This window comes from Poecile atricapillus, chromosome 5 (genome assembly GCF_030490865.1).
Source record: "Poecile atricapillus isolate bPoeAtr1 chromosome 5, bPoeAtr1.hap1, whole genome shotgun sequence".
Lineage (NCBI taxonomy): Eukaryota > Metazoa > Chordata > Aves > Passeriformes > Paridae > Poecile > Poecile atricapillus.
In genome coordinates this window covers 25,816,561-25,840,986 of record NC_081253.1, presented here as the reverse complement: position 1 = coordinate 25,840,986, position 24,426 = coordinate 25,816,561, and the positions used below count along the sequence as shown (strand labels likewise).

At 37.6% G+C, this 24,426-nt stretch overlaps 1 protein-coding gene across 13 annotated transcripts in view; it reads right to left on the bottom strand.

Moving 5' to 3' along the window:
* ADAM23 (ADAM metallopeptidase domain 23) overlaps positions 1–24,129 on the bottom strand; it is a 78,990-nt gene extending 54,861 nt beyond the window's left edge. For all 13 annotated transcript variants that reach the window (XM_058839908.1, XM_058839912.1, XM_058839906.1 and 10 more), the window contains exons 1-4: positions 23,721–24,129; positions 22,451–22,677; positions 13,398–13,474; positions 1,655–1,718 (exon numbers count right to left, since the gene is read on the bottom strand). In XM_058839908.1, the coding sequence (XP_058695891.1) occupies positions 1,655–1,718; positions 13,398–13,474; positions 22,451–22,677; positions 23,721–23,874 (522 nt within the window). In that variant the 5' untranslated portion in view covers positions 23,875–24,129. The remainder of the gene's footprint in view (positions 1–1,654; positions 1,719–13,397; positions 13,475–22,450; positions 22,678–23,720) is intronic.
* Between the last annotated feature and the right edge of the window lie 297 nt (positions 24,130–24,426).

Genomic DNA, 24,426 nt, shown 5'->3' with positions numbered 1-24,426 from the left:
TTACCCTTCCATCAGTAAGAATGCATAAAACATGCTTTTTAACAGCTGAATTTGATTATGTTTCTCACACAAAGTTTTTCGAGATTTTTTTTCTTTAAAGATGATCATCTGAGTAAAGAAATTGTTGTTTGTTCTTCAGTCATTTTTGTAATTAAGTACCTCTTTCTAGAAAATACAGTACTTCTCATTGAGATCTCACTTCTTTAGATCCATATCAGGAAACAAAACAACCTTTTACTTAGGCCTAAAAAGTACTACAAGACACTTCAAAAGACAGGACACAGTCCTTATTTGACCTCCTACACAAATTGTGTGGGGTTTTGGGGTCTTTTTATTATCTATAATGAAGCCTTTTACAGATTAACATGACCTCAGGAGCTCTATTAGTGCTTCTAAATAAAGCAATTCAGAAAACATCCCCTAGGAAGTTTGGATCAAGTTACTGCAGCATGCAAAGGTACCCTATTTGCTGAATCTGAAGTTCTAATATAATTTTCCAGTCAGATTCATGATTCAGCAACCGCAGTGCTCAATGCTAGTGCTGCAGCTGACAATTGCATGAGCTTGTCTAAATGCCAGAGGGAATTGTTTTCTTGCATCATTTAGCATTTTTGCCTATTCTGCAGAATATTGTGTCTTAATGGAACAACTTCCTTTGTATGTAACACAAAACTATTTTTCTTCTTCAGCAGAAGAAAACAAAACAGTATATTTCAGTAGCTACATTGCAATGGGATTGTTTCATTCTGCCCTAATCTGCCATATCTTATTTTGAGTCTCTCTACAGAAAGGGCAAAATAATAAACCAGACATCTAATACTTGGGCAAACAACAGTCCAGACCTTCTGAAGACATGAATACAACCAGAATGCTTGCTTGCCTCCACTCTAAATACAGACATAATCCACACATAATAAGTTTGCAAGAAATACTTGGCATTTCTACCAAATACAAAAAAAAAAACCATTGCAAATGTAGTTTATAACCTTCCTAGGAACCTTCCAGTTCTCATTTTGTTACTACAAACAAATGAAAAGACTGATCTGGCTCCCTTAGAGCTGAACTACCTTGCAGAACTTTAATCTGGCTTTGGATCAATAGCCTATGGCACTGAATTCAATTTGGGAACTAGTCTAACAAACAAAATTAATTGGATGTCTAACAATATGCTGATTTTGTGGTAACTCCAGAGGTCAAATTTTCAGTTAAATCTTTCTTTTTCTATTTCATGACTGTATAATTCTTGCAAACAAAAGTCACTGCAAGACTTCTGGGTTTGTTTAAATGTCTTACATTACCATTATTCTTTCTCCTTGCACTTTGTGCTGAGGACATATAAATAATTAATGAAGACTAATCTGACAGTGACTTCAACCCCTCCACTTTCCTATATTTCACATGATGTAATTACCCTGGCAGTAATGGATAATCTTCACTACTACCACCTACAAATGCCTACTCCTCACCCCAAAACACAGCTTTCCTTTTTTGTACAATTCCTCTTGTATTACTGAGATATCCGTACAAGATGAGATCACAGTTACCTTCTATATGTGGAAAAACATGTCCAAAGTTTTTAAGTTTTACAAAACTTTTTTTTTTAAACATTTTATTGGCATTTTTCCGTCCAGAAGACAATTTAAGAACACAATACCTTAGAAAATTTTGGGCTTCCATCTTCATAGTGAATCTCCACATAATTGGAAGATAATAAGTCACTGTCAAAGAAAGGATAAATAAAGATGAGAAAAATCTGAGTACTCTTTCTATTGCTATGGATAAGTTTGGAGGGTTTTGTTAGCATTTTCAAATTATTTTTATTTTCCTTGCACATTAGTATAAAAAAAACCAAAACAAGCCGTTTGTGTTCAGTAAATTGTTTGATGGTACACTGGAAGTCAGAGTGCAGTACAGAAGGAGGAATTCCATTCTGCAATCCCCTGTATTTTAGTTTTACAATTAGATTACCAGCCTTCTAAATATGCAAAAAAAAAAGATGCCCCTTGGCTTTAAAACTTTCCTTGCTGACAGTAAATGTATTTTAGTTCATCACCATTTTCAAATAGGTCTTACATTTTATCTAAAAGTGTAAATAGAGTGTATGTTAGGCTGAACAAATAAATACACCACTGTTATGAAGACAAAAGTGTATAATCACTTTCACAAAGTGCAAATAGTCAGGTTTTTTTCCAAAAGCAGTAATGTGCCTTAAAAGAAAACACACAATGCAGAACCCAAAACACATTCCATACTCCCCTTTTTCTTACTTACACTTTTTATTTCAGATACCTTTCTCATTCTTATTTTCTTCCTAATTCTGGCAAGAAAATTTCTGAAGCATCATAAAAATTTTCCATAATGTGTAATTTATAGTTCTTTTTTTTTTTTAACTAAGCTTAGCCAGCCTGTACACATCCTGCAATAACCTCAGTGCCCCATTCACATCTCACCCTGTTACAATCAGGGTTCCAGCAAAATGCCCAGGGAGAGCAAAGCAATTAAAGATGTTAACCTGCCCCACCAAACATGCAAGATAAGCATTTTACTTAATGTCATCCAGAATTCCCAGCATTTTGAAACCTCTAATGTACACTTCCAACTAAAAAAAAAAAAAGAAAAATTTTAAAAATCATTAAAGGTTCTGATACCGGCACATATATCAAAACAAAAATACCATGGCTACAAACAAAAACCATCTTTATGGAAGTCTGGTGTGGCAAAATAATTCTGATGGGAATTTGTGACTAAAAACAACCTTTGATAATGGGTATTTCAAACTAAGATTAGGCTATTAGCAATCCTGATAACACTAACTCTGGGACTCCTGGCTCAACAAATCAATTCTTCATGCCATATTTATCAGGCACTGCTCTCATTAGACAGCATCCTGCAGAAGTCAGTTACCAGTGGTTCTCTTAGAAGTCCTCTCTCATGAAACCGACACAAGGCACTCTGGGCCTGCAAAACCAATGCTAATAGCCCTGAATAATTGCTGAAGTCTAATAATTTGCCTTAAACATCACTGTGAAGGCATTATTAAAAATATATTTTTTGAAGTGCAGATTTAAAAATAAATTCACTGGCATGAAATAATTTTAATTTTCTCTATTTGTGTCATAGTAAGCTATAAACTTTCTGCAGAAAATACAAATGCTGTATAAATAGTGAATCTTCCCAGAGTGTAGTATTCTTGGATTTTGGTTGAGCTTCTATTGTAACCCAGTTGGTTCCCTCATCTGCCAACCTTTTCCATTCTTTAGCTTCTCATTACTTCCAACTGCTAAGGAATCCTCAGTTTGGGTAGTGTCCAAATACTGTGTCACACAGGATATCTAATATGGAATACTTATGATGGAAAACTCCTATATGTATATACAGAAATATTAGAAGTACAAAGCAGGGATGCAGACAGCTTTCCAGTAGACTCTACACTTCTCTCATCACTGACTTTCCAACATGTATGGGGTCAGTGTGGCAAGGTTTTGGTAGTGGCGGGGGGGCTATAGGAATGGCTCTCTGAGAAACTATTAGGTGCTTCCCCCACATCCAACAGAGCTGGTACCAGCCAGCTCCAAGATGGACCTTTGGGATCTGCAGGACACAAGGCACATCAGTAAAATTCTCCTTGCTGAAGGAATCTCCTCCAAAGAAAATTAAGGCCTGCTGTTGGTGATATACTTCCCAAATGTCATGCTATAAACAAAATGCAACTTTAATTTGTGAAGCACCCTTTCAGCAAATGTAACACAGTATCCACCACCTAGAAGTTGGAGTAGAAAATCGTTTATAAGACTTTTGAATTTCATGAAATTGTTTTTCATGTGAGGCTGGAATGTTTATCACCAGTTTCTGATCATTATTATGTTTTCAAGCTTGCCACATAGAACCATCAAGGCCATGCAAGGGCATGTTTCTCTTAACACTTCCCTCAGGACAGCAAGAATTTTGAACACTCCATTGAAAAAAAAAACCCCACCAAAACAGTCAGCTGCTCCTTAAACTGTATGCCTCTACCTTGGCAAGTACCTGATTTGTGTCAGGTACCTTATATCACTTTTTCTTATTTTAAGCATCTGCCTACACTAGCAAAACATCCAAAAGCATACCCTGCTTGCAATCATTGTGAAAGACAGGAAGTGTAAGGAAGTTTGTTCTACATTTTGCTGAAACTCCAGGAATAACAACAGATGTAAAACTATACATAAAACTTCTACTGCAAATTTCCCCAACGAAACTTTTACCTGTTATTAATGCTGACAAATGTGACAAAAGACACAAGAAAGTACTAAAGGAAAAAAAAAAAAAGCTTAACTAAAGTATCTTTCAAACATTTTTTCCTACACAAAAGACATACACAGAAGAGCACTGTAATTTCACCAGGAGGTGTGATGGGGTTCTTTATATAAGTGGCATCAAAAAGAAAGGCCTAGAATACACTTATTAAGAGCTCATGTAGAAGTGCAACTGCCTGAGGAATGAGGCACAGAACTCATGCATAAAGTAGGGGTCTCCAGAGCAAAAAATAACTCTTCTTCCTTCATTTTCACTTACAGAATGCCTAGATTTACCTCTGAAAGACAGACCTGAGTTTTAGAAAATACATCTGCATCTCACGTACAATGGACTGTGTTTTGCCACCTTTGATCCATTTTGCTTAGGGCAGAAATGCACCCAGCAAAGCAAATTTGATTTTCAACATGACAAGCACCAGAAACAGTGCAAGCTTTAACTGAAACAAATGTCAGTCATGATCACATCAGACAAAAGTCTATTTTGGTAGTGACACAATGGTATGATCCCTTACAATGAACACATCAAGTTGCAACATATTGAATGAACTCACGACAAAATAATTTGTCTGCTGTGTCCTTTTCTACAGCTCCTTCCACCTTGTTTTGTTTATCTTGGATAACTGTTCTTATTAAGCTGTCTTGCTCCTTGGCTCTTCCATCTGAGTTACACTGATAAATGCAAAATAAGCAGCAAAGGGATATGCCATTCCCTGTAGCTGCTGCCTTTGAAGGGATAGGCCAGCTGTTAAAGCAAGGAGCAGATGCTTTCTGAAGAACTCACACCACTTCCCTGGCACGTACTTCACTGCTGATGTTTTCATTAGCAGGAGAGCTGCAGAGTAAAAAGTGGCTTACCTCAGCTGTCATCTAACTATCCTGATGAAGAGAATTGATTTGGGTAGGAAAAGGCTACGAAACAACTAAAAGATATCTCACATACAAGTAAGCAAATTAGCTTCCAGCAACCTGATAGACAGACTGCAGAAAATTAGAGTACAGCAAGAATTACCTTTCTTGCTTACTTCTTAAATTATCTTCATACTAACCAGACAATAATTTATTAACTATTCTGAAATGTTTCAAGCTCAGTACCAGTGTCTGAGCAACCTAGTTTTGTTTAATTATTTAACAGAACACCCATCAGATGTTTTTGTCCATTTGACAGATATAGTTTAGTAGCACATAAAGATGGGAAAAACAAAGAGACCTTGATGCAGTATTTTTTTAAGATGAACAAGGCACTGTCATCTAATGCAATGCCCATCTACAGCCTTGTTTATATTAGCAGTTTCAATTATATTCACAAGTTTTGTTGAACTCACTGTTCTTAAAGGAATTTCTTAAATTTCTAGCATACATTTACCTTAGTCTCTACTTGGCTGCTGTCTTCAAAGCTGCTCTGGCAGGAGTGTCTCCAAGGAATAAATATACTGCTAATAGTCATTATTTTTTAAAACAGAGCAAGGCTTTACTACTTCTTCTTATATTGTCTTGAAGGAGCTTAAAAAAAATCACAACAAGATACTGTGGATCAAGAAATTGTGTTTACAAGTAATTAGCAGAAATAATTGATGATGCAAATGTATAGGTTAACTTTTTCATAACTGTGGAATCAAAGGAAGTCCTCACTCACTTCTGCTATTAATGGCATAATGATTCTGTAAAAGTAAACAACACACTTACTTAAAAACCACTTCTTGCATGGTCCTGCTATTGTTTCTTGGTTTTGCTTCATTTTTCTTTGAGGTAGGAAAAAAAGATGACCTAACCACAAATTTACAAACTGAAATTACTTAAGTGATCCTCATATGGGGAATATGTCTCCAAAAAAGACTGACAGGAGAGCATGAATAGAATGGTTCACCCATATAGAATGGTGCAGAAAATGCTGCTTATTTTTTTCTGTATCAGTCTGTCTCTCACAGGGCAAGAAACCCCAAGTCAGTTCAAGATACTTCAGGAAACAAATTCATGATCCTTTCTCTAGCTATGTCCTGAACCTCTCTCTCTGGGAATGGAATATGCTGTATTTTATTGGCTACTTCAGCAAGCATTCTGAAGGCAGCCATTTGAAGAATTCTTCAGAATATTAACAGTACATTGGTCATTTTCCACCATATTTTTGTTTACCATCATGCTGAAGACGGTATCACTTTAAAAAGTGCTATGCACAAGGATACGAACACAGACAGCTAGACAATATTAAAGAACATGAGTTCTATGTCATGGAAAACACTTCAGTGCAATTTGCCATGACAGAAGTTTCCTAGAAGAACAATCAACAACAAATATTTCATTTAAACAACTGCTCAAACTTACTCAATATTGCCTTTCAATCGATCCCTTTTCTTTCCTCACCAGCTCGGAAAACTTATCAGTAAGAATTTTATTAACCTGTAGTGTAAGATTGAGGGCTGCCACCTGTCTTTGCCAGAATGGTCTCATCCAATGGTAACTGTATTTGCTAGAGTTTCTTTCATTTAAAGGAAGGTTTTTTAGATACAAGAGAAACTTGTTTCTTCTCCTCTTATGGATCTGACTAAATGTACTAGACGTTCTGATACTTTGTGTCTAATCCTAACACTCCTATTTAAAACAACTCTTTCCATGAAGCAAAAATCCAACCAGATGTAGGGTTTTTTCCACTATTATTTTATTTCTAATACCAAAAAAAGACTGGAATAAGATTAGTTATACTTATAGACAGCTGACTTGAGCACCTTCAAATCAGATTAACAACTTACAGCAGAGCCAGAGGTACATTTCAGCAAACTCAAAGTTTATTTCGGTTCCTTTAATCCATGCTTCCATGTTCAACTATACTGTGCAACTTTAGCTCAGTCACTGAATCAAGTTAAATTCAGTTACAGAGGCTCCTAGGGACTTGTTTGATGAACGTAATCACATGCCAGGCATACATAGGCTTTATATTAGCTCCAAATGCAAAGATTTCAGCCTGCCTACAAAGCAGTCTGAGATGCCAGTAATTCACTTCAACAAAGATCTCACTATTGACAAATCTGGATTGTATCAGAAATCAACTGAAACACCTACTAAAGTGGAAAGAAAACAGTTCCTCACCATTGTCAGGGCACAGTGGTTACATGTGGGAATAAGAACATAACCTATGAAAGGATACATCGAGTCAGACAGCTGCTTGGTACCTTGTCTGACAATAAACATTTCTACACATGCAGCAATCTTCCAGGGAGTTTCTCAGCACCCAGTGATCTGTTGACACTAGGATTTCATAAACCAGAGTTAGTGTAATTCTTTACAATGGCTCTCAGTAGATTTATTTTCTGTAAGTTCTTCCAATTCTTTAGTTCCTGTAAACAGTTTAACATGTACAGCAACCTGTAACAAAATTTACCTTTTAACTATTTTTGTGAGAAGCACCTCCTTTCAAACTTCCTTCTGCATTTGATACCAGAAATTGTTACATGGGAGGGAGAAGGCAACATCTTCATCCTGACACATAGAATTTTACAGCATTGTCATATCACTACAGATGTCTCTTTGTTTTTCCCAAGTCTTGTTGACCCTAACAATCCACCAAACCAATGGCTGTGGTTGCATCTCAGCTGACAGGTATTTAAAAAACTGTTCAGATGGATGAGAGATCCACACAACTAAATCTGGGAACAGGACTGCACAGAATGAAGTTTTCACTGCTCAAGCAAGTGGTTTGTCAAGTGGTACTTTATATAAGGACATGTGACAATAGGACAAGGGGGAATTGCTTTAAACTGAAAAATGGATACAAGATTTGGATATAAGGAAGCACCTTTTTACTGAGGGTGATGAGGGGTTTTCACATCTGCCTCTAAGACTTTGCACATTAAATGCCCACTGAAACAAATGATAATTTTTAATAGGTTGCCTCCAGCTCTGGGAGTAAAGCTCATTATCTACAGCTGAGAAGTTCAAGACTGCATTTACAGGAGGGCACACACATTGCTAAAAAATCCTAACGCTGAGCTCCTTGCATTTCATCTGTAACAAAATCTTTAAAGCCAACTAGAGTTTAACTTTTCACAGTATTATTATCACATTTACTTTAGCTTATGTCTCTTATAGGAGCCATTTAATACCCTAAAAGTTTAAGTGTTTCTTTAAGAAAATGTCATAAATACTCAAAGTTTCCTTCTGAAAAACTGTGACTAACTTTCTCATTTTCATTAAAAAATAATTACAAAAAAACCCCAAGAATCAAGTAGTTTCTCAAATAGTTCACTTACTGCCCTATTGTTTTTTAAATTAGGTTAACATTGTAACTTCCTCTGGGACCATTCTCAAGTACAGAAAAACACTGCAAAGAAAAAACATCAATTATAAAGTTTAAACTATTAGACAAAATTTGCTATTATGTTGACTGCACTTCAAAAAAGAAACTGACTTTCCAACATAGTCATCATATTTTAATGTCTCAAATTGTTAAGTCATGTTATGGTCAAATGCAGTGGTGTTGGGTTTTTTCAGTTCATGTCAGAGATGCCAAATATTTTTTCCATGATATCTTCATTGAAAAGAAATCCATTTTCCTGGAAACAGAGTTTCCTGGAAAAATGGACTTCTACAGAGAAAAGAAGGAAAAGCTAAAAAATATTTTGATGATTTTTTGTTTTCCTCCCCTTCCCCAAGAGTCCTACATTTTGAGGCAAGTTATCAGTAGGAAGAGAGAGAAATTTTTGTCTTTGGGTTTTACCTTCTGTTTCTGTCCATATCAGTTAACTAATTTCCTATTCTTGGATGTGTCTCAGCCACCACGGTTCCAGTTGGTGAAGGTTCCAGAATAGTCTCAGCCCCCTATGCTGGTGGAGACCTCTTTATTTAGAGGCTGGTACTAGACCATGGCTGCAAAATGCCAGAAAATACAGCTGACTTCCCTCCTCACTAAAAAAGCAACAAGCAGACATTTTTAATTCACTGTTTTTGGTAGCGCTGCTCTTCAATGTGTTTTAGTACTACACCAGAACATAACGCCTGCTACCTTTAAACAGGGCATTAAGAGCTACCTGTAAAAACTCTTCTTTCAGCAGAACAACAACAAATTAAAAGCCTTTCACGTATTGCTGGAAATGAGATCATTAAAAACTAATTTTCTAGCACCTTCAAAACATCTGTTTGTGTAAGTAATGCATCAATATAAAATAAGAAACTGCTCAGATATACTAGGATAATTGATTACCCAAATACAATGTTACAACACTGTTGTTTGAGGACAAAAGTGAACTTACTGAAATAAGAGAACATTTTTAAAAGCTTTTTATATAAAATTGTGTTTTATGGCAATGCAACATGTTACTCATTGCATAAGAAATTTACTGAGTTTGGGGACACAATCATAGCTGAATTTTAAGTCTAACTTTTCAAATGGGATTATTACCCCACTACTGCCCTACAATCTTCTATTTTTGTACTAAGAGTATTAACTAAAAACATTATTTAATCCATTACAGATTATAAAAACTATTACTTTTTGCATGAAGTTATTTCCACAATCAACATGCCTGCAATTATTATGCATCATCATAACTGGCATCACACTGAGAGCCTGCAACTGGTCAAACATTTGAGTGTAGCAAGGGGCAAGATGTTCCAAAATTTCAGAGTAAGGAAACTGAATTCCTTGCTAAGAAATTCAAAACTGAGTTCCTTCTCCCTGAGTTTTCTTGTCAAAAAAAGCTACCTTTAAAAATCACCTTTAGAATAACAAATTATATTTAATCTGGTTTAGACCATGTGCAACTTCAAAGTTGGATACCCATTCAAGCTCCACACAAAGCTTACATATGAATTGTCTCTGCACACTGGATTCAAACGCTGGAGGGGCTCATATTTCTTTGAAGCTGTTTGTGCCATTGCATCATGGCAAGACGGAAAACAAAGTAAAATTTTCTAGTAACATGCTCCATAAACCTTCAGACTGTCACCTCTTCTTACAAAATCTCAACAGTTGTTAATGAAATCGAGCATCCAGTTTTCTTCACTTAATTGTCAAGTTATAATATTTGCTGTGATATAAACAGCATCTGCAACATAGAAGGTAGGCAATTGCACATTTTCCAACAGAGGTAAGGAAAACTAAAAACTAGAACCTGTTTGTATGTAACAACCATCATTGATTTTAGTTTTAATTACTTGTAGAGCATTCAAAAAAACCACAGGAACAAAACCAAAATGCAGAGGATATGTACAGTGTCAGTGGCATTAACTCACCTTAGAGCACCTGATACAAAAATATACAAGGGTATTCCCAATTGTTCTGCCTCTGCTTCTGACTAGACATTAGCAGTACCAGTATGCCAACTAAAACCCAACACAGTAGCAAAACACTGCTTTTTGCTGAACACATAAACATAACTGAAATACAAGAATGGGTCTTTTTCAAATCACTGTCTATGGGAATTTACAATTTATGTTACAAGTTTTACGACAAGTTTCAGAGTATTATGTCCAGTGAAAAAGCAGGACAAGTTTTTGAAGTAATTTTCTGGAGCAGAACCAGATAAAGAGTCAAAACCAGTTTATGAGTCAAAAACCATTAAGGAAGCTAGGAGAAAACCTAACATATAAAGAGGCAAACAGTGGGGATATCAGTAAGGCATCTGAACACCCTGTGCTTATATATGGGCAGTAAGAACATTCCTGATATCACAAGAGCAGAACTTCTTCAGCTAAGGTGCACAGCAAGTAAGTTGCTTCTCTCTTTTTGAAGTGATAGGCTCTGCACTTCGTGATTGCTGAGAAAGCAGCCATAATTAGAAAAAATCCATATATTTACTTTATGAACCATTTGTTGTTAAAAATAAGCAAGCACAAACAGCAGGGGGATAAGAGGTAACACTGCAAGGATATGGGGAATGTCAATAGGTTTGTGATTTTACTTGGATAATAGCCATTCACCATGAGACTCTGACAAGAAATGCAACAAAACCCAAATCCTAATGAACAGGAGATAAGAGTTCTGGTCTTCATTATTGTCGCTGTTAGGCCACTGACCAATGGGCCATAGAAGCAGACACTCAGGCATGGTCTTGAAGAGGTTCAGCCAGAACTTTAGAACAGATAAGAAGTAGTAAACAACATAATTTGTCTCCAGGGAAGGAACAAACTTATCTCAGGATGTTTGCCCAGACTTGTGGATATGCGCAATCATTTTTATGGAGCATTCAAGGGAATGTGCCAAGGGTAGAGAAGGTGAATCAGGACAGAACGTGTTGGAAAATGGAGAGGACGTGGCCTAAAAAGGAGTCACTAGTGTAAGCTGCAAGACAGTCGGCTTGTTTGGCACAGCCCTGCACCTGATCACTGCTAAGTCCTACATCCTACTTTGTGACCTTGCTCTCTACTCTGCATAGGTGTGATCTGCAAGGAAATTCAAGAGTCAGTCAACAACGATAGGGAGATCTGTATCTGGAAAGACTAAGAAAAGGCCTAAGACAGTGACCACATAAGAGATTTCAATCCTAGGCATCAATATTGAATGAACTTTAAGCCTTTGTTAATATTTGCATCAATGAATGCTGGCCTGCCCATGAATCAGGAGAGGGCTGGTGTACCTTTCACCAGCAAACTTTCAATTCTCATCAGCTTCATGAGCCTGTTTCCTTCCTATTCACCAAAGTGCTGTCAGCATGTTTATGTGGTGCCAGTAAAGGCAATGCTTTTTCTTTGTCACTGTCTGTGTGACCAGCAATACCCTACATACAGTGCCATCTTGGGAATGTGTGCTCACTCTCACTACTCGCTGGATTTGCAGACAGGAGCAGTGGAAAGCAGACCAAGACGAGGAATGCCCTGTAGCTTAGAGGGCACTAAACATTGGTTCCCTTCACAGGTATGCCATGATTATCCACTGGAATTACTATGCACAGGTCCAACCTTCATAAAACCACACAGTCTTGCACTACACTATATTTTTTCCAGAGCCTAGAGAACACCCAGTTATCTTGAAGCTTTCTTTGTCCTTCTGTGTGACATTCCCAGCCTTCCCACCAATTCATCTTTTGCCAGACACTCTTCACATAACATTTTGAAAGATGGAAGAGCAATCTAACTTCAAAATTGTGTGGTTGAAGGAAAATGTTTCCAGTTCACCTTCACAGCAGCCAAGAAGCAAAACACGCTAATAGAAATTCTGCAAATTTGATAAAGCCATAACTTGCTGCTTTTAAAAGCTATTAGATTTAATAAGTTTGCATCTTTATCCCTAACAAAACTTCCCTTATATGACAGTTTAAGACCAAAGAAAGACCTCATATGAAGCTCAAGATCAGAGGAATGCTTTTTAAAATCAGTATGCAATTGTTTCTGTAAATTTGTTTCTCCTTTTTTTAAACACGCTCAATCTCAAGGGCTATAGAAGAGGCAAATACACTTTTGAGCATTATATTTTACCTGTCCAGTATTTAGTATGAATTTTATACTTCTACCTTATTCTTAAACTTTCAATGGCAGAAAAAAGTCATTCTAATTTTTAGAAAATCATAGCTCCATACCTTCAGCAGTGATATGAAAGCATGTGTGACACAAACAACTAAACCACCACTACCCTGTATTGCAAGTCAGTTCTTCTAGACCAAACTATTATGTAATATTGTCAAACAGACAGTCAAACAGACTCTAGCTGCAGCTTTCAGAGCAGCCACATCATTACAGTTCCCATCTCATTAGGAACTTCATGACTGTAGTGACAATTGCATGACTTCCAGATCATTAAAGATGAGCCATTCATACAAGTATTTACAATATTCCTACACACTGACTTGAGCAACTAAAACATCTCATGATAATTCAACAATTAGTTAAAAAAAAAGCACAAGAAAATCCACTTGTGAAAACACTACCAGTACTGGAATTTCTCCATCTATCATAATTTATTTTACCATGAACAATAAAATTTTAAGGCTAGATATCTACTTTATGGGTGTCAGCAAGGGTTACTGATACCTTACATGAAAAATGTTAAAAGTTGTTTTGTATTAATAAACTTGGATAACAGCATCTCTTTTCAACAGATCTTGAAATATTACATGCCCTGACCTTGCACCATAAGATAATAAGAGCAGGAGCAAAAGAAACTTCAAGTCATGTACTTACTTATTCAATGTGAGGTCAAGGATAAATTTAGAGCCAAAGGCCTCAATCTGGAAACTTGCCTGGGCCAGATGTACAGCCTGTAAACAGAAACACACAGTTGTCAAAACATTCACTGAGTTTTATATACAGCAAATGTGACTGTGAAAAACAAAGTTATGGAAAACATGCTTATTTTCATGAATCTCATGGGCATATGAAAACTTTAGCCCTTTAAAAGACTGAAATAATGAAAGCATTTGTAATACTTTCAAATAAGAAAATCAAATATGACAAGGCTCATATTACACATTATGAAAAAATCCTTCAAAATAATCCCTTCACAATTAATGGCTTTGTACTTGGCACTGTAGCTAAACCAGTATAAAGCATATTGATGCTGGTCAACATACAACAAATCAACATTAGCTTGTCTCACTTGTCGGGATATTCAGTACTTGTCAGGCAAATTGTATTCCGTATTTTTCTCTACACTGTAATAACTGTAGTGAAAGACATTTAAAACACACTTATCTGTTTTCTAGAAAAATTGGGAGATAAGACATGATCCAAGAATTTCCTTTTCTAAAGACACTGTTCCAGCAGGGTTGAAAAGATTAGATCTGAATTTCACAGTATCTTTCCTGATAATGTTCTAATCAAATCATGCTTACTTATTATACACTAATTTGATACAGTATTAATAATTACAAAGTTGGAATATTATGACTAAGCCTGTCAAAAGACAAAAAAATCCCTATTTTTGATAAAACACCACAATTAATCTTCAGGTATGTCACAAAAAAAGATATCAAGTTCCAGTTAGTTTACAGCATAACTCAAATACTATGAAGGTTAGTTTTTATGGCCCACAGTTCTGTTCTTCTTTGGGAATTTCTCCACAAAGGATAAGGTCTTTATGTTTCTCTTCCATTCTCGCACTACACAAAGCAGCACCAATTTTATCTTTTTTCTCAGCAAAGTTATTCATCATCTTTCAGAAAATTCTTCAATATAATTTTTTTTAAAGTTGCTATTGTGACTAAAATCAGCTGTGACATTTCCTGTATTACTTTATCATTCTTTGCTGCCAGAATTATAATTTCCCTTTCAACAGGGTCACAGAGCTTTATCATCAAGCTTCTTTTTTTAAAAATAAAAGTAATGTACTTACAAAAAATTTTAAATACCTTTAATGCCATTAAACAATCTTCGCTAAAGCCTGTCTTTGTTCATTAAAAAAATACAATTACTCTAAACATGAATTAAAAAAATATTATTCCTAGCTGATATCTAAAATCATATAGAAGCAAACCAGTACTAAACTTTCTCTCTGTTCTATATTTTGGAAAATGGATATTGCTGTATCACCAGTTCACCAATTTGCTAACACTGGTCTGGCAGAACTGAGTTTACAGCTGCTCTGAATCAGCAAAGCAGGAGGGTTTAAATATAAACACAAACAGGTGGCATGATCAGAGAGACTCTGCTAGCATATACATTTAAAAAAATAAGTAAAGTGAATGTCAGGTTAAATACATGCCTAGTAGAAAAGGCTTTTCAGCCCAAATCCATTTTTTTTTTTAAGTGAAATCAAGGAACAAGTATCACAAAGAGCCTTCCAAGCACCTGTTCATGACAAAAATTTTATTATGTTTTCAAAATACACATATATTAATTTTTTTTTAAAGCATGAAAATTTGTTACAGGAAAAGGAATGCAATTAGTTTTATGCCATAAAGATTCCACTTAAGAGCTACAAAGCTACTGCTTTTAATCTCTTCCACATGTAACATTTACCTAAAATGATGTGTCTTCATATATATGCCGCAAACAAGATTTCAGTGTTAACTATCTGCAAAATTTACAAGAGCATGAACTATTTCATTAAGATAATTCTGAGACATGAAAAATCTCTCCCTAGGCATCAGCTACAGATTTTAGTGACAGCTAGATGGACGACTAGTCTGATCTGCTATAGCTTTTCTATTGCCCGATCAAGCCTGTTCAATGATACCTGTGTATCACCCTTCAAGTTTCTAAGCCAAGAACCATGTATTCTTTATCTTTCTGCAGTTTCAAATTATTAAAAGTAATTTTTATTCTTGGTCTGCAATATCATAAAACCCCTTCCTCTTGTAGAATTACATATAGCAACATCGTTGCTTCTGCAAGCAACTACTTCTGCGTATAAAAACACTACTTGCAATCTATTAGTGTGAGTCACTAACAGATGCAGCCTGCACATAAAAGCAATTGCTGCAAAGCAGCAGACACTGATGACCTGCAGCAGGGCATGTTCTCCACCAAACTCAACTGAAACCATTGGTTACAAAAAGATTTTAAATCCCCGCAGTTTAGCTAAAGCACTGTTTTGAATTCAGGTGAATGCAATACACTGCTGCTACAGCAAATAGAGATTCCCTTAAGCCAATTTAACAATAGATAACCACCCCCAAAAGCCGTAAACCAGAAACCAGCTGAAGGTAACGAGACTAAATATCTACTCCTGAAACTGATTATTTTCCTGCAATGTTATCATAGAAAGCTACCAGTGAATTATCACCAGGTGTTTTAAGCATTACAACCATCATGTACCACAATGATGGGAGGAAATATTTCACGAAAGTATCTGCAATTCTGTTATCCACCTTATAATTTCACTGTATTCTCTCATCAGCTACTGTATAATACAAATACCTGAAGTAAAATCTGAAATACAGTGTTCTTCTCATTGGTATACAAAAATAAATTCAAGCAAGAATGTAATGTAGACCAGCAAGTAGTTTGAAGAATATGTATTTTCTCAGGTAAAGTATTAAACATCATCTTCTTGTACGGCTTGCACACATGCAAATGCTCACACCTGCATAACTATTCTTTATTTACATAAAGATGTGACCAAGTTCCTTTGTCCATGTTTGCTTATCATTTAAAAACCTCTGCAGAGATTCCTGCTTTGACAGCTATAGCCTATTCCAATGGCAAAGCCAAAAAATAAAAAATTACATGAAGTTTTTCTTCAGCAAAGACTTACTGATGATGTAAGTAAACCATAAAAATATGGTTTGAAGAAAGGGCTGAGTCTTTCAAATTCTTCCTGTCCTCATACCCAAATTTTAGAAAAAAAAGTCTTTTTTCCCCTGTGTTCTGGAAGCTCAAATTACTGGTGTAGTCATTGTAATAAGAGATTCTTCATACTAGGGACATTCTAAGAATGCTGTAGCTGCTTAGTTGCAAAGTCGCTTAGCTGCAAAGTAGTAGCTCTCAAAATTTTTCCAAGCTAAAAATCCATATGTATAATGAATTCCAGTTTCTTTCAAATCAGTCATGAGGTTAGAGTATGTTTCAATATAAAAATGGCAGTAACAGGAATCTCAGTTCTACTGATCTGTCACAACTTGAATCCTTTCATTGTTTTCATTATCACATTTGGGCATCGATAATTCACTTTTTTCAGACTTTCAGGAAATTTACAATTATCATCACCAAAAATAAACTACTATATTCATTTTACTTTCTTCACAGTAAAACTATGCCCAATGCAATCATGTGTTATCCCTTCAAAAATACTAAGTTCTGTCACAAGTCTTTAAACACAAGTAACAGCATTATTTAACTGACTGATGGTAGCTATGAGTCTTTTGCTATATTCATACAGATACAATCTCCAAAGGACAAGCTCATTGCTTTTAGAAATCTATTTTTGCTGTTCTGCTGACTAAAATAATGGTCAAAAGCTACCTCTATCTCAGTTTAGAAGCTGAGCAAGGGGTTTCATCACTCTCATTATGGAAATAGAAATGTAAGTCAGATTTAGATGGATTTTACACCATCAAAACAGTTTTTTGCTCTAGACCTTCACTCTAATAATAGCCTAAGTTTTGTCACAAGTCAATGGGACTATGTATTAGCTCATAATCCTGCTTTTAGCTTGTTGGCCCATCCTCAGACCCCATACAGAAACCATTTCCTCTTCTAGCATTTGGTTACATTCTACATCCACCAAAACAACTTTCCACTACTCCCTGGAAAAAAAGCATTTCATATTCAAACAGAATACCTAAATATCCCAGCAATATTTGAAAAGTGATGTTTAAAACATACAGCATTTCAGAAAACCTCCTGTTAATGATTTGTCTCTGGACTTCAACAATAGAGGAGTTACTTCGATGCACTTGAACCCCAAGCCTTGAAGGCTGCTCTTTGAAAGAAGGGTTGTGGGCATGTGAAAAAAGACCTAGATTTGCCTCTGGAAGCAATCCTACTGTTGTGCATCTAAACCCCAGGGGCCAGAACTCACCATTCTCTCCCAACATGGCAATACTTAGATACCCTTCTCTAGAAACACTGGCCATATCCCTCTTGAGAATTGTTTTGTACAACTCCATAAAGTAGTGCATTACCTATCTTGGGCCACCTTCCTGCAGTACCCAGCTTCCCACAAACGCTAGAAAACCTATAAACTTAATTCATTTCTATTTCAGAACAAGGCATAACAAATACAAGTGTTGCACTAACACTTAGGAAATTAAACCTTCTATAACTTATTGTGTGAAGATCATGAAAGGACCCAGAAATACCCAGATTTTTAAAAAAAAAAAAAAAAAAAAAGAATTTAAGAAGTTGTAGAAATAACATGACCCGCATTTCAGCTAAGAAACAAAGATCTACATCTAGTCAAAGTTGGCATAAGGAAAATCTCCTACTCCCAGAAACCAAAGACAGGAAGACCAATTTCAATCTTCCCATTAGTATCTACTGAAGACACTGAGTCAAGATAAGCCATTTGCATTAACATAAATTCAGTATAGAATAGAAAAAAATACAAAGTACACACAATTTTCCACTTACAGGTAGTGCAAACTGAAGCTGCACCACTGAAAGATCAGGAAAGAAGAAAAAAAAAGGCAAAGCCAGCTGAAATACAACAAAGATTTTTCAACAATCTAAAATACATCTAAGTCACATGGATTTCATTCATTATTTTGACCACTTTTCATTACACAGGGATTAAAAGTGAAAACACAGCCTAAAACAGGCATGTAAAGGGAAGACTAACTAGTGCACAGGATTTTCATCTGGATTTTAGTAAGAATTCACACGATGCTATGTCTTAAGAGTTTACCAATTGTGACCTTTGGTCTTTGGCAAAAAATACCTGCTTTTTCTTCAATATTGCTTCCTTTTAAATGGAAAAGTGAGGTTTTCCTTCATCTTAAGGATGCTTTCCTGCTCAACTTTCATATGCCACATACTAAAATTACATAGAGGACTAAGACAGTACTGTATCACAACCTTTGAAGTAAGGCAACATAGCAAAGATTACTGCATTCACCTGGCAACAGTATTTTCTTTATGTAAATGGCAAGCAGCTGACCTGATCAGAAACACCTGGAGTTCCACCCCATGAAAAACAGTTAAAAATAAATCATTTTTTTGGGGGGGGAAGGTGAAATATCTTCATAGTCAAAAGTACTCTTCCTTATTTTTTCCTCTTTAGGATCTACAAAACAGTTTTCCTAACACCTCTCTCCTCCCCAAGATTACACTATCAGCTTATAACTATGCATGAAGAGATGGCTTCTTTAGAGCTCCTGAAAACTTATGATTCAGAAACTGTCCAGCAGGTACAGTCTGCCTTCATATGCATCCAGTTCAAGCTATTTTCAACTCAAAATTTGCTAAGGTTGCCTTGGGATGTGTTTCTCCAGCAATCCTATTATGTTCAAACATCTTGCACTCCAGGATTTTTCCTTCTGCTGGACATTGTAAGGACTTGCTACTAACCTTTTGTGACAAGTTGTGCCCCATGCAGTCTTCCTGCTAGCTCCTAAAAATCTTGTGTATGTAGCTTATGAAAATGAACCAAAGCAGTCATCTGGTTCAATAAAGAGATTACCTTCAAAACACTACCTCCACCTGCAGAAGTTTAAAAAGACAGAACACAGGTGACTCAGACCTCTTCATCAAGTTTAAGGATTCCTACGAGCTTCTTCAGTGTGTTTTTATAAATAGATGTTCATTTTTGAGCATTTTGCACTAAAAATAACTTCAGAAGAACTCAAAACCAGATAGCCTTAATTTGACTGTGAGGAAACAGGTACACAGAATTTAGAGATTTCGAGCATCAAGTATTTAAAATCTGTTTTTATAAGAGCACAAAGCTAAAATAAAATATTTACTAGAACCCTGTCCCCCTTGGAGATAGATCACTTTGTCAAAACAATGGTGAACATTTCTTTAACGGTGATAAAAAGCTTTTTCCAAGAACAAGGAATGAGAGGGGGTCTTGATCACGTACACCTTCTCACTATGATGACATTTCACCAAACAGGAATAGAGAGAATCAGTGCTAATCAGGTAACTTATTATTTATAGGTTTTTTTATTCTCTGGTACACTGTTTTCTCTCTAGTGTTTAATTTCTACAAACATTTCATGAAGAATGTTACAGACCCTTACTTTTGGGACATGACTTTTAAAAAATATTTTAAATAATTTTACATAATTATATTTCTCCAACTTTACCTCTTTCTTCCCACGTGCACACCATTTCTTTTAGTCTCGCCCACTCCTTAGAGTGACTCAGCATTTCTGAGGCATTCAGGCCTAATCCCACAAACTGGCCATATTACACTATTATGACCACTATAGAGAAGTTCCACAGAAAGGAGTCTACTGAATATTATCAATAGTTATGGACTGTTTCCATATTATATGCCTATAAATGGCATATTAAGGTTGACAAGAAAATACAGGTTAAAATGTATAGTCCCAAGAACAGTAAAAGAACAAAAACATTTTTTTCCTCAACATTTTACACTCTATCCATATATAAGGCTGCCTTAACTTTTTTCACATGGTATTAAAATAAAAAAAACACCCATACCCTAAATACAGATGCCTTTCTTTACCTAACTATAAAGGTATTTTGGCTACTTCTCTTTATTACCAAAGTCACATCAAAATATCACAAGTAGGATTTATTACAACATAGCATTTCTTTTAATTCTGGGGAAGAATAAAAGCCAGTACTGAAAAGAATCCTCCCCATAAGTCAAAACCACCCCCTGGGTATCTTTCACAGTCAATTGCATTGTTTTATTTATGGGTTGTTTGGGTTGTTTTCCTTTTATACCTTCCAGACTTCCCCCAGGCCTCAATCATTGCTCTACATAGAAGAGTATAGCAAACATTAAACAGAAGAAAATAATAAAATAACAAATATTTTAGCTGTTGTAAAGTAGATGAAAGGGCAAAGAAATTACTTCATGCAAGGAAAGGCACAAGATGCAAGGTGGGGTGAAGGTGTCAGATACAACAATCTGGAAGCAAGACATTTAAAGATCCATCAAGACAATGGACGTAATCTACTCTTTCCTTCAATTAAATATAAACAATAATTATAAAACAATAGAAATTTCATGCCAGAAGAATGAAGTCAACATAATGTCACCCTCCATGAAGGCCCAGGATTAAGGAACCCTTCTCTGGGAAAAACTGCAGCATTAGCATTACCTGTGCTTAAAAGGGACACAATGAGTAGAAAGAAGATCCACTTTACACAATAGTCAGCAGCAAGCATGCCCAAGGAAATCAATACCAATTCTGTCAGCACTGATTTCTGCAGAGCTTTACTCCAACATGTAGACAGATGGTAGGGCACAGGAAGGAAGAGCAATGTTCTTGTGGGCAGTGCTGGGTAAGTGTAGATATTGGTGGACATTGTCCTCTATGGATTTCAAAAAAACCCCCATATACAGCAACATGGAGGAAGCATTATTCCTAAAGGCAAGTCTGCAAGCACTTGGAAACCCCTTTCTTCCCAAGAGCAACACAGCAAGACCTTAGTGTTTTAAATGTATTTAAAAGAGCGGCCTCACTTGAAAGAGTAAAAGTTCTGAATGTAGTGTTCTCTTAAGTAGCTCCAGTTTCCAACAAACAAAAAGTTTTTCTGTGCCAGCCATAACATACTGGTGTATTGAGATGCATCCAAAGGCACACACCAGTATCCATGTCCAATAAGCTAAGAAGCAACCTTTCTTCCTATTAAAACATAAAAACTACGCAGCTATCTCAACTTTCTTTTTGAAAGATTATTCAGTACCTTCTTATTAATTCCACATCTGAAATGGCCCATAATCAATATTACCATAAGCACATATATATTAAAGTCACTGTCTAAAATTTCAAGAGAAATTCTATGCAGTAGGTAGGAACTCCATTATAGCTAAGTCCTTCAGTTATATCACACACACTGATTTGCTTTGCTGTCTCTTCCCTACCACGGCAATCTCTTTATATTCAAACCATCTTTACCTTCACTTTACCTTTTACCTGTAGGAAGAAATTAATTTTTTAAATAAATACTTACAAAAATAGGATGAAATAAATTTAAAGGGTAATAAGTGATATACTTTAGACAGGTTTATTTCTTTACAAAGTTATTCCACAAAACCAAAGTTTTTTCAATTCTATACAATTTCAGAGAAAAAAAAAAATCCAAACATTGTGCATCCATACAAAATGGAATATTAGATCTTGCCACTAAAAATGAAGAATGCAGGTACTGTTTGACAAAAAATGGTGACACTTTACAGTGGTCTTCACTGGCCACACAGTGGCAGGAAATTAATGCTGCATGTATCAGGTGCTGCACAGCACACTCAAAGCTCAGTAACTCATGCTGCAAGTTTAGGATTCCAAAGAAGCTCCCTATGCAGATACTTCTGCAGTCTAGAGCTATTTTGGAAGAAACATTTTGTGGATGGTAGTGTACCAGAAGTGTAGACACCAGAATCTACACTGATTAGTCAAGTCAACACCATCTAATTCTCATTTGTTTTATCTACAGTTCAGTTTCTGAACCATTCTGAAATTCAAAATAATTAAGTTAACACAAGGGAAATTACATTCTTGTTTAATTACATGTACTCCTTTAATTCCTAAAAATTGTGGTAGGGACCACCATTAAGTCTTGAATATCTACAGATTAAAACAAACAGTTTCACATTCCATGTCACTGTTTGTGTCACTGTTTTGAGAATTCTGCAGATGAGCCTTTTTTTACCCTACCTTGTCATGTTTTTGCTGGTGCCTTGCCCTGGTATCCAGGATATGGTAAGGAGTCTCAGAGTCTCTGTTGATGTAATAGATTAGTCTTGAAGGCAGTGTGATTTCTTTCTGGATTGCATTGCTGTAGCTGTTATTTTTACTGTTACTGCTGTTACTCTGTTGAAATGTATTCTCTTCCTCTGCCAGTACTTCCTCTATACCGCTTGCTGTTTCATTCCAGTGCAGGCCTGGGGAAGAAAGATATGCCAGCCGTAAATTCCATGGCAGAATGTGTTTATTTCCATGAAAATGCTACATATTTGCTTGCAGTTTTCTAACATTTTACTAATCACTCAAGCAAACAAAAAGATAGCTTACTCATTGAGCTAGATTTGATTCATTTTTCACACATAAAATGGTTTGAGAAAGAACATTATTTATTTAATTGCATATACATTTTCTTATGCACTCATAGATTATAAATATTTTAATATCTCTCAACCTTCAAGAAGAAAAAAAAAAACAACCTAATGCATATGCAGTTACCCCCAGCCCATCTTGGATAGCTAAATTTTTTCACCAAAAAATCTACAAAAAGCTAAGAATACTCCCCGTGTTGTTAACATACACTGAATTCAGAGTCCATGTGCACTGAATGCTAAACTTCCTATTATGTAAAGGGAATTGATTTCTACTTCTTTTAACTTTGACAAGACCCCTCTTCAGCAGCAGCTTTTGAAATGAAATCCTGTATTGCTCCTCATTAAAATTTCAAGATAGTCAATCAACGCGATGTAACAACATAACAATATTACAATGTAACGGCAATGTACTAACAATAATAACATTATGCACAGACAGACTGCATTCAGAGCATTCCACCTAAAGGCAACCACGAGCAAATAAACAGAGCACACATGAAAATCCGACCCCAAGCAGACAAATTATCGGATCGCCGTCCACATGCATCGTGACACATACAAAGCCCACCTAAGCTTTTTGCGTCGCATCCCTCACCGGCGTCTTTCCACGCACAGCATCCCTACTCAACACACTGCAGCACCGGCACCGCACGTACCTCTCTTTTGTGCAAGCAAGCAAGCCAAGGAAATGTTAACTGAGCCCCGGGGTTACACGCGCCGACACAGACACGTACACAAAGCTGGGAGCGGGAAGGGAGGAAGGAATGGTTTGAGGGGGAATGGATGTTGCCGGGGTCCATCGCGGGGGACAGCGACCGAGGGGCCGCAGACACCTCAGGCACACGCACCCGCGCCCCCGCCATACCCACCGGCGGCCGCTGCGGCCGCGCGGGCCCGGGGGCAGGAGGAGCCATGGAGGAGCAGGAGCAGCGAGACGAGGTGGCCGAGGAGCGGCAGGAGCGCGGGGCGGCGGCGGCCGCCGCAGCCAGGCTGCCGCAGGGAGCTGCTGCCGGGCGGCTTCATGGCTCATAGCGCCCCGGGGCGGGGGGGCAGCGCGGCACAGCCCTCACGGCCGGCGGGCTGTGCCCGGGGGGCGCGGGCGGAGCGGCGCGGGCGGGTCCCCGCAGCGGCACCGCCCGTGCGGCTCCTGCCGCCGCCGCCGCCGTGAGGGACACAGCGGCACCTCAGCGCGGGGGCGGGCGGGTCCCCGCAGCGGCACCGCCCGTGCGGCTCCTGCCGCTGCCGCCGCCGCCGCCGTGAGGGACACACCGGCCCCGCCTCGACACCTCAGCGCGGGGGCGGGCGGCGGCGCGCGCGCACCTTCCGCGCCCGCCTCCGGCCCCGCGGGCCCGCGCAGGCGCGCTCGGGCCGGGCCGGGCCGGGCGGGGCCGCGGCCGCTGTCCGATGTGCTGCTCGCGGGCCCCGCCGGCTCCTCCGCGCCGCTCGGACGCGCTCCGCCTGTCCCGGGGACCGCCGCCCGCTGTGCAGCCGAGAGCGAGGGGCGGCCTCCCGTGACGGGGTGATCGCCCCTAGCTGTCCCTAGAGCTGCCCCGGGCCGGGGGCCCGCGGCTGCGG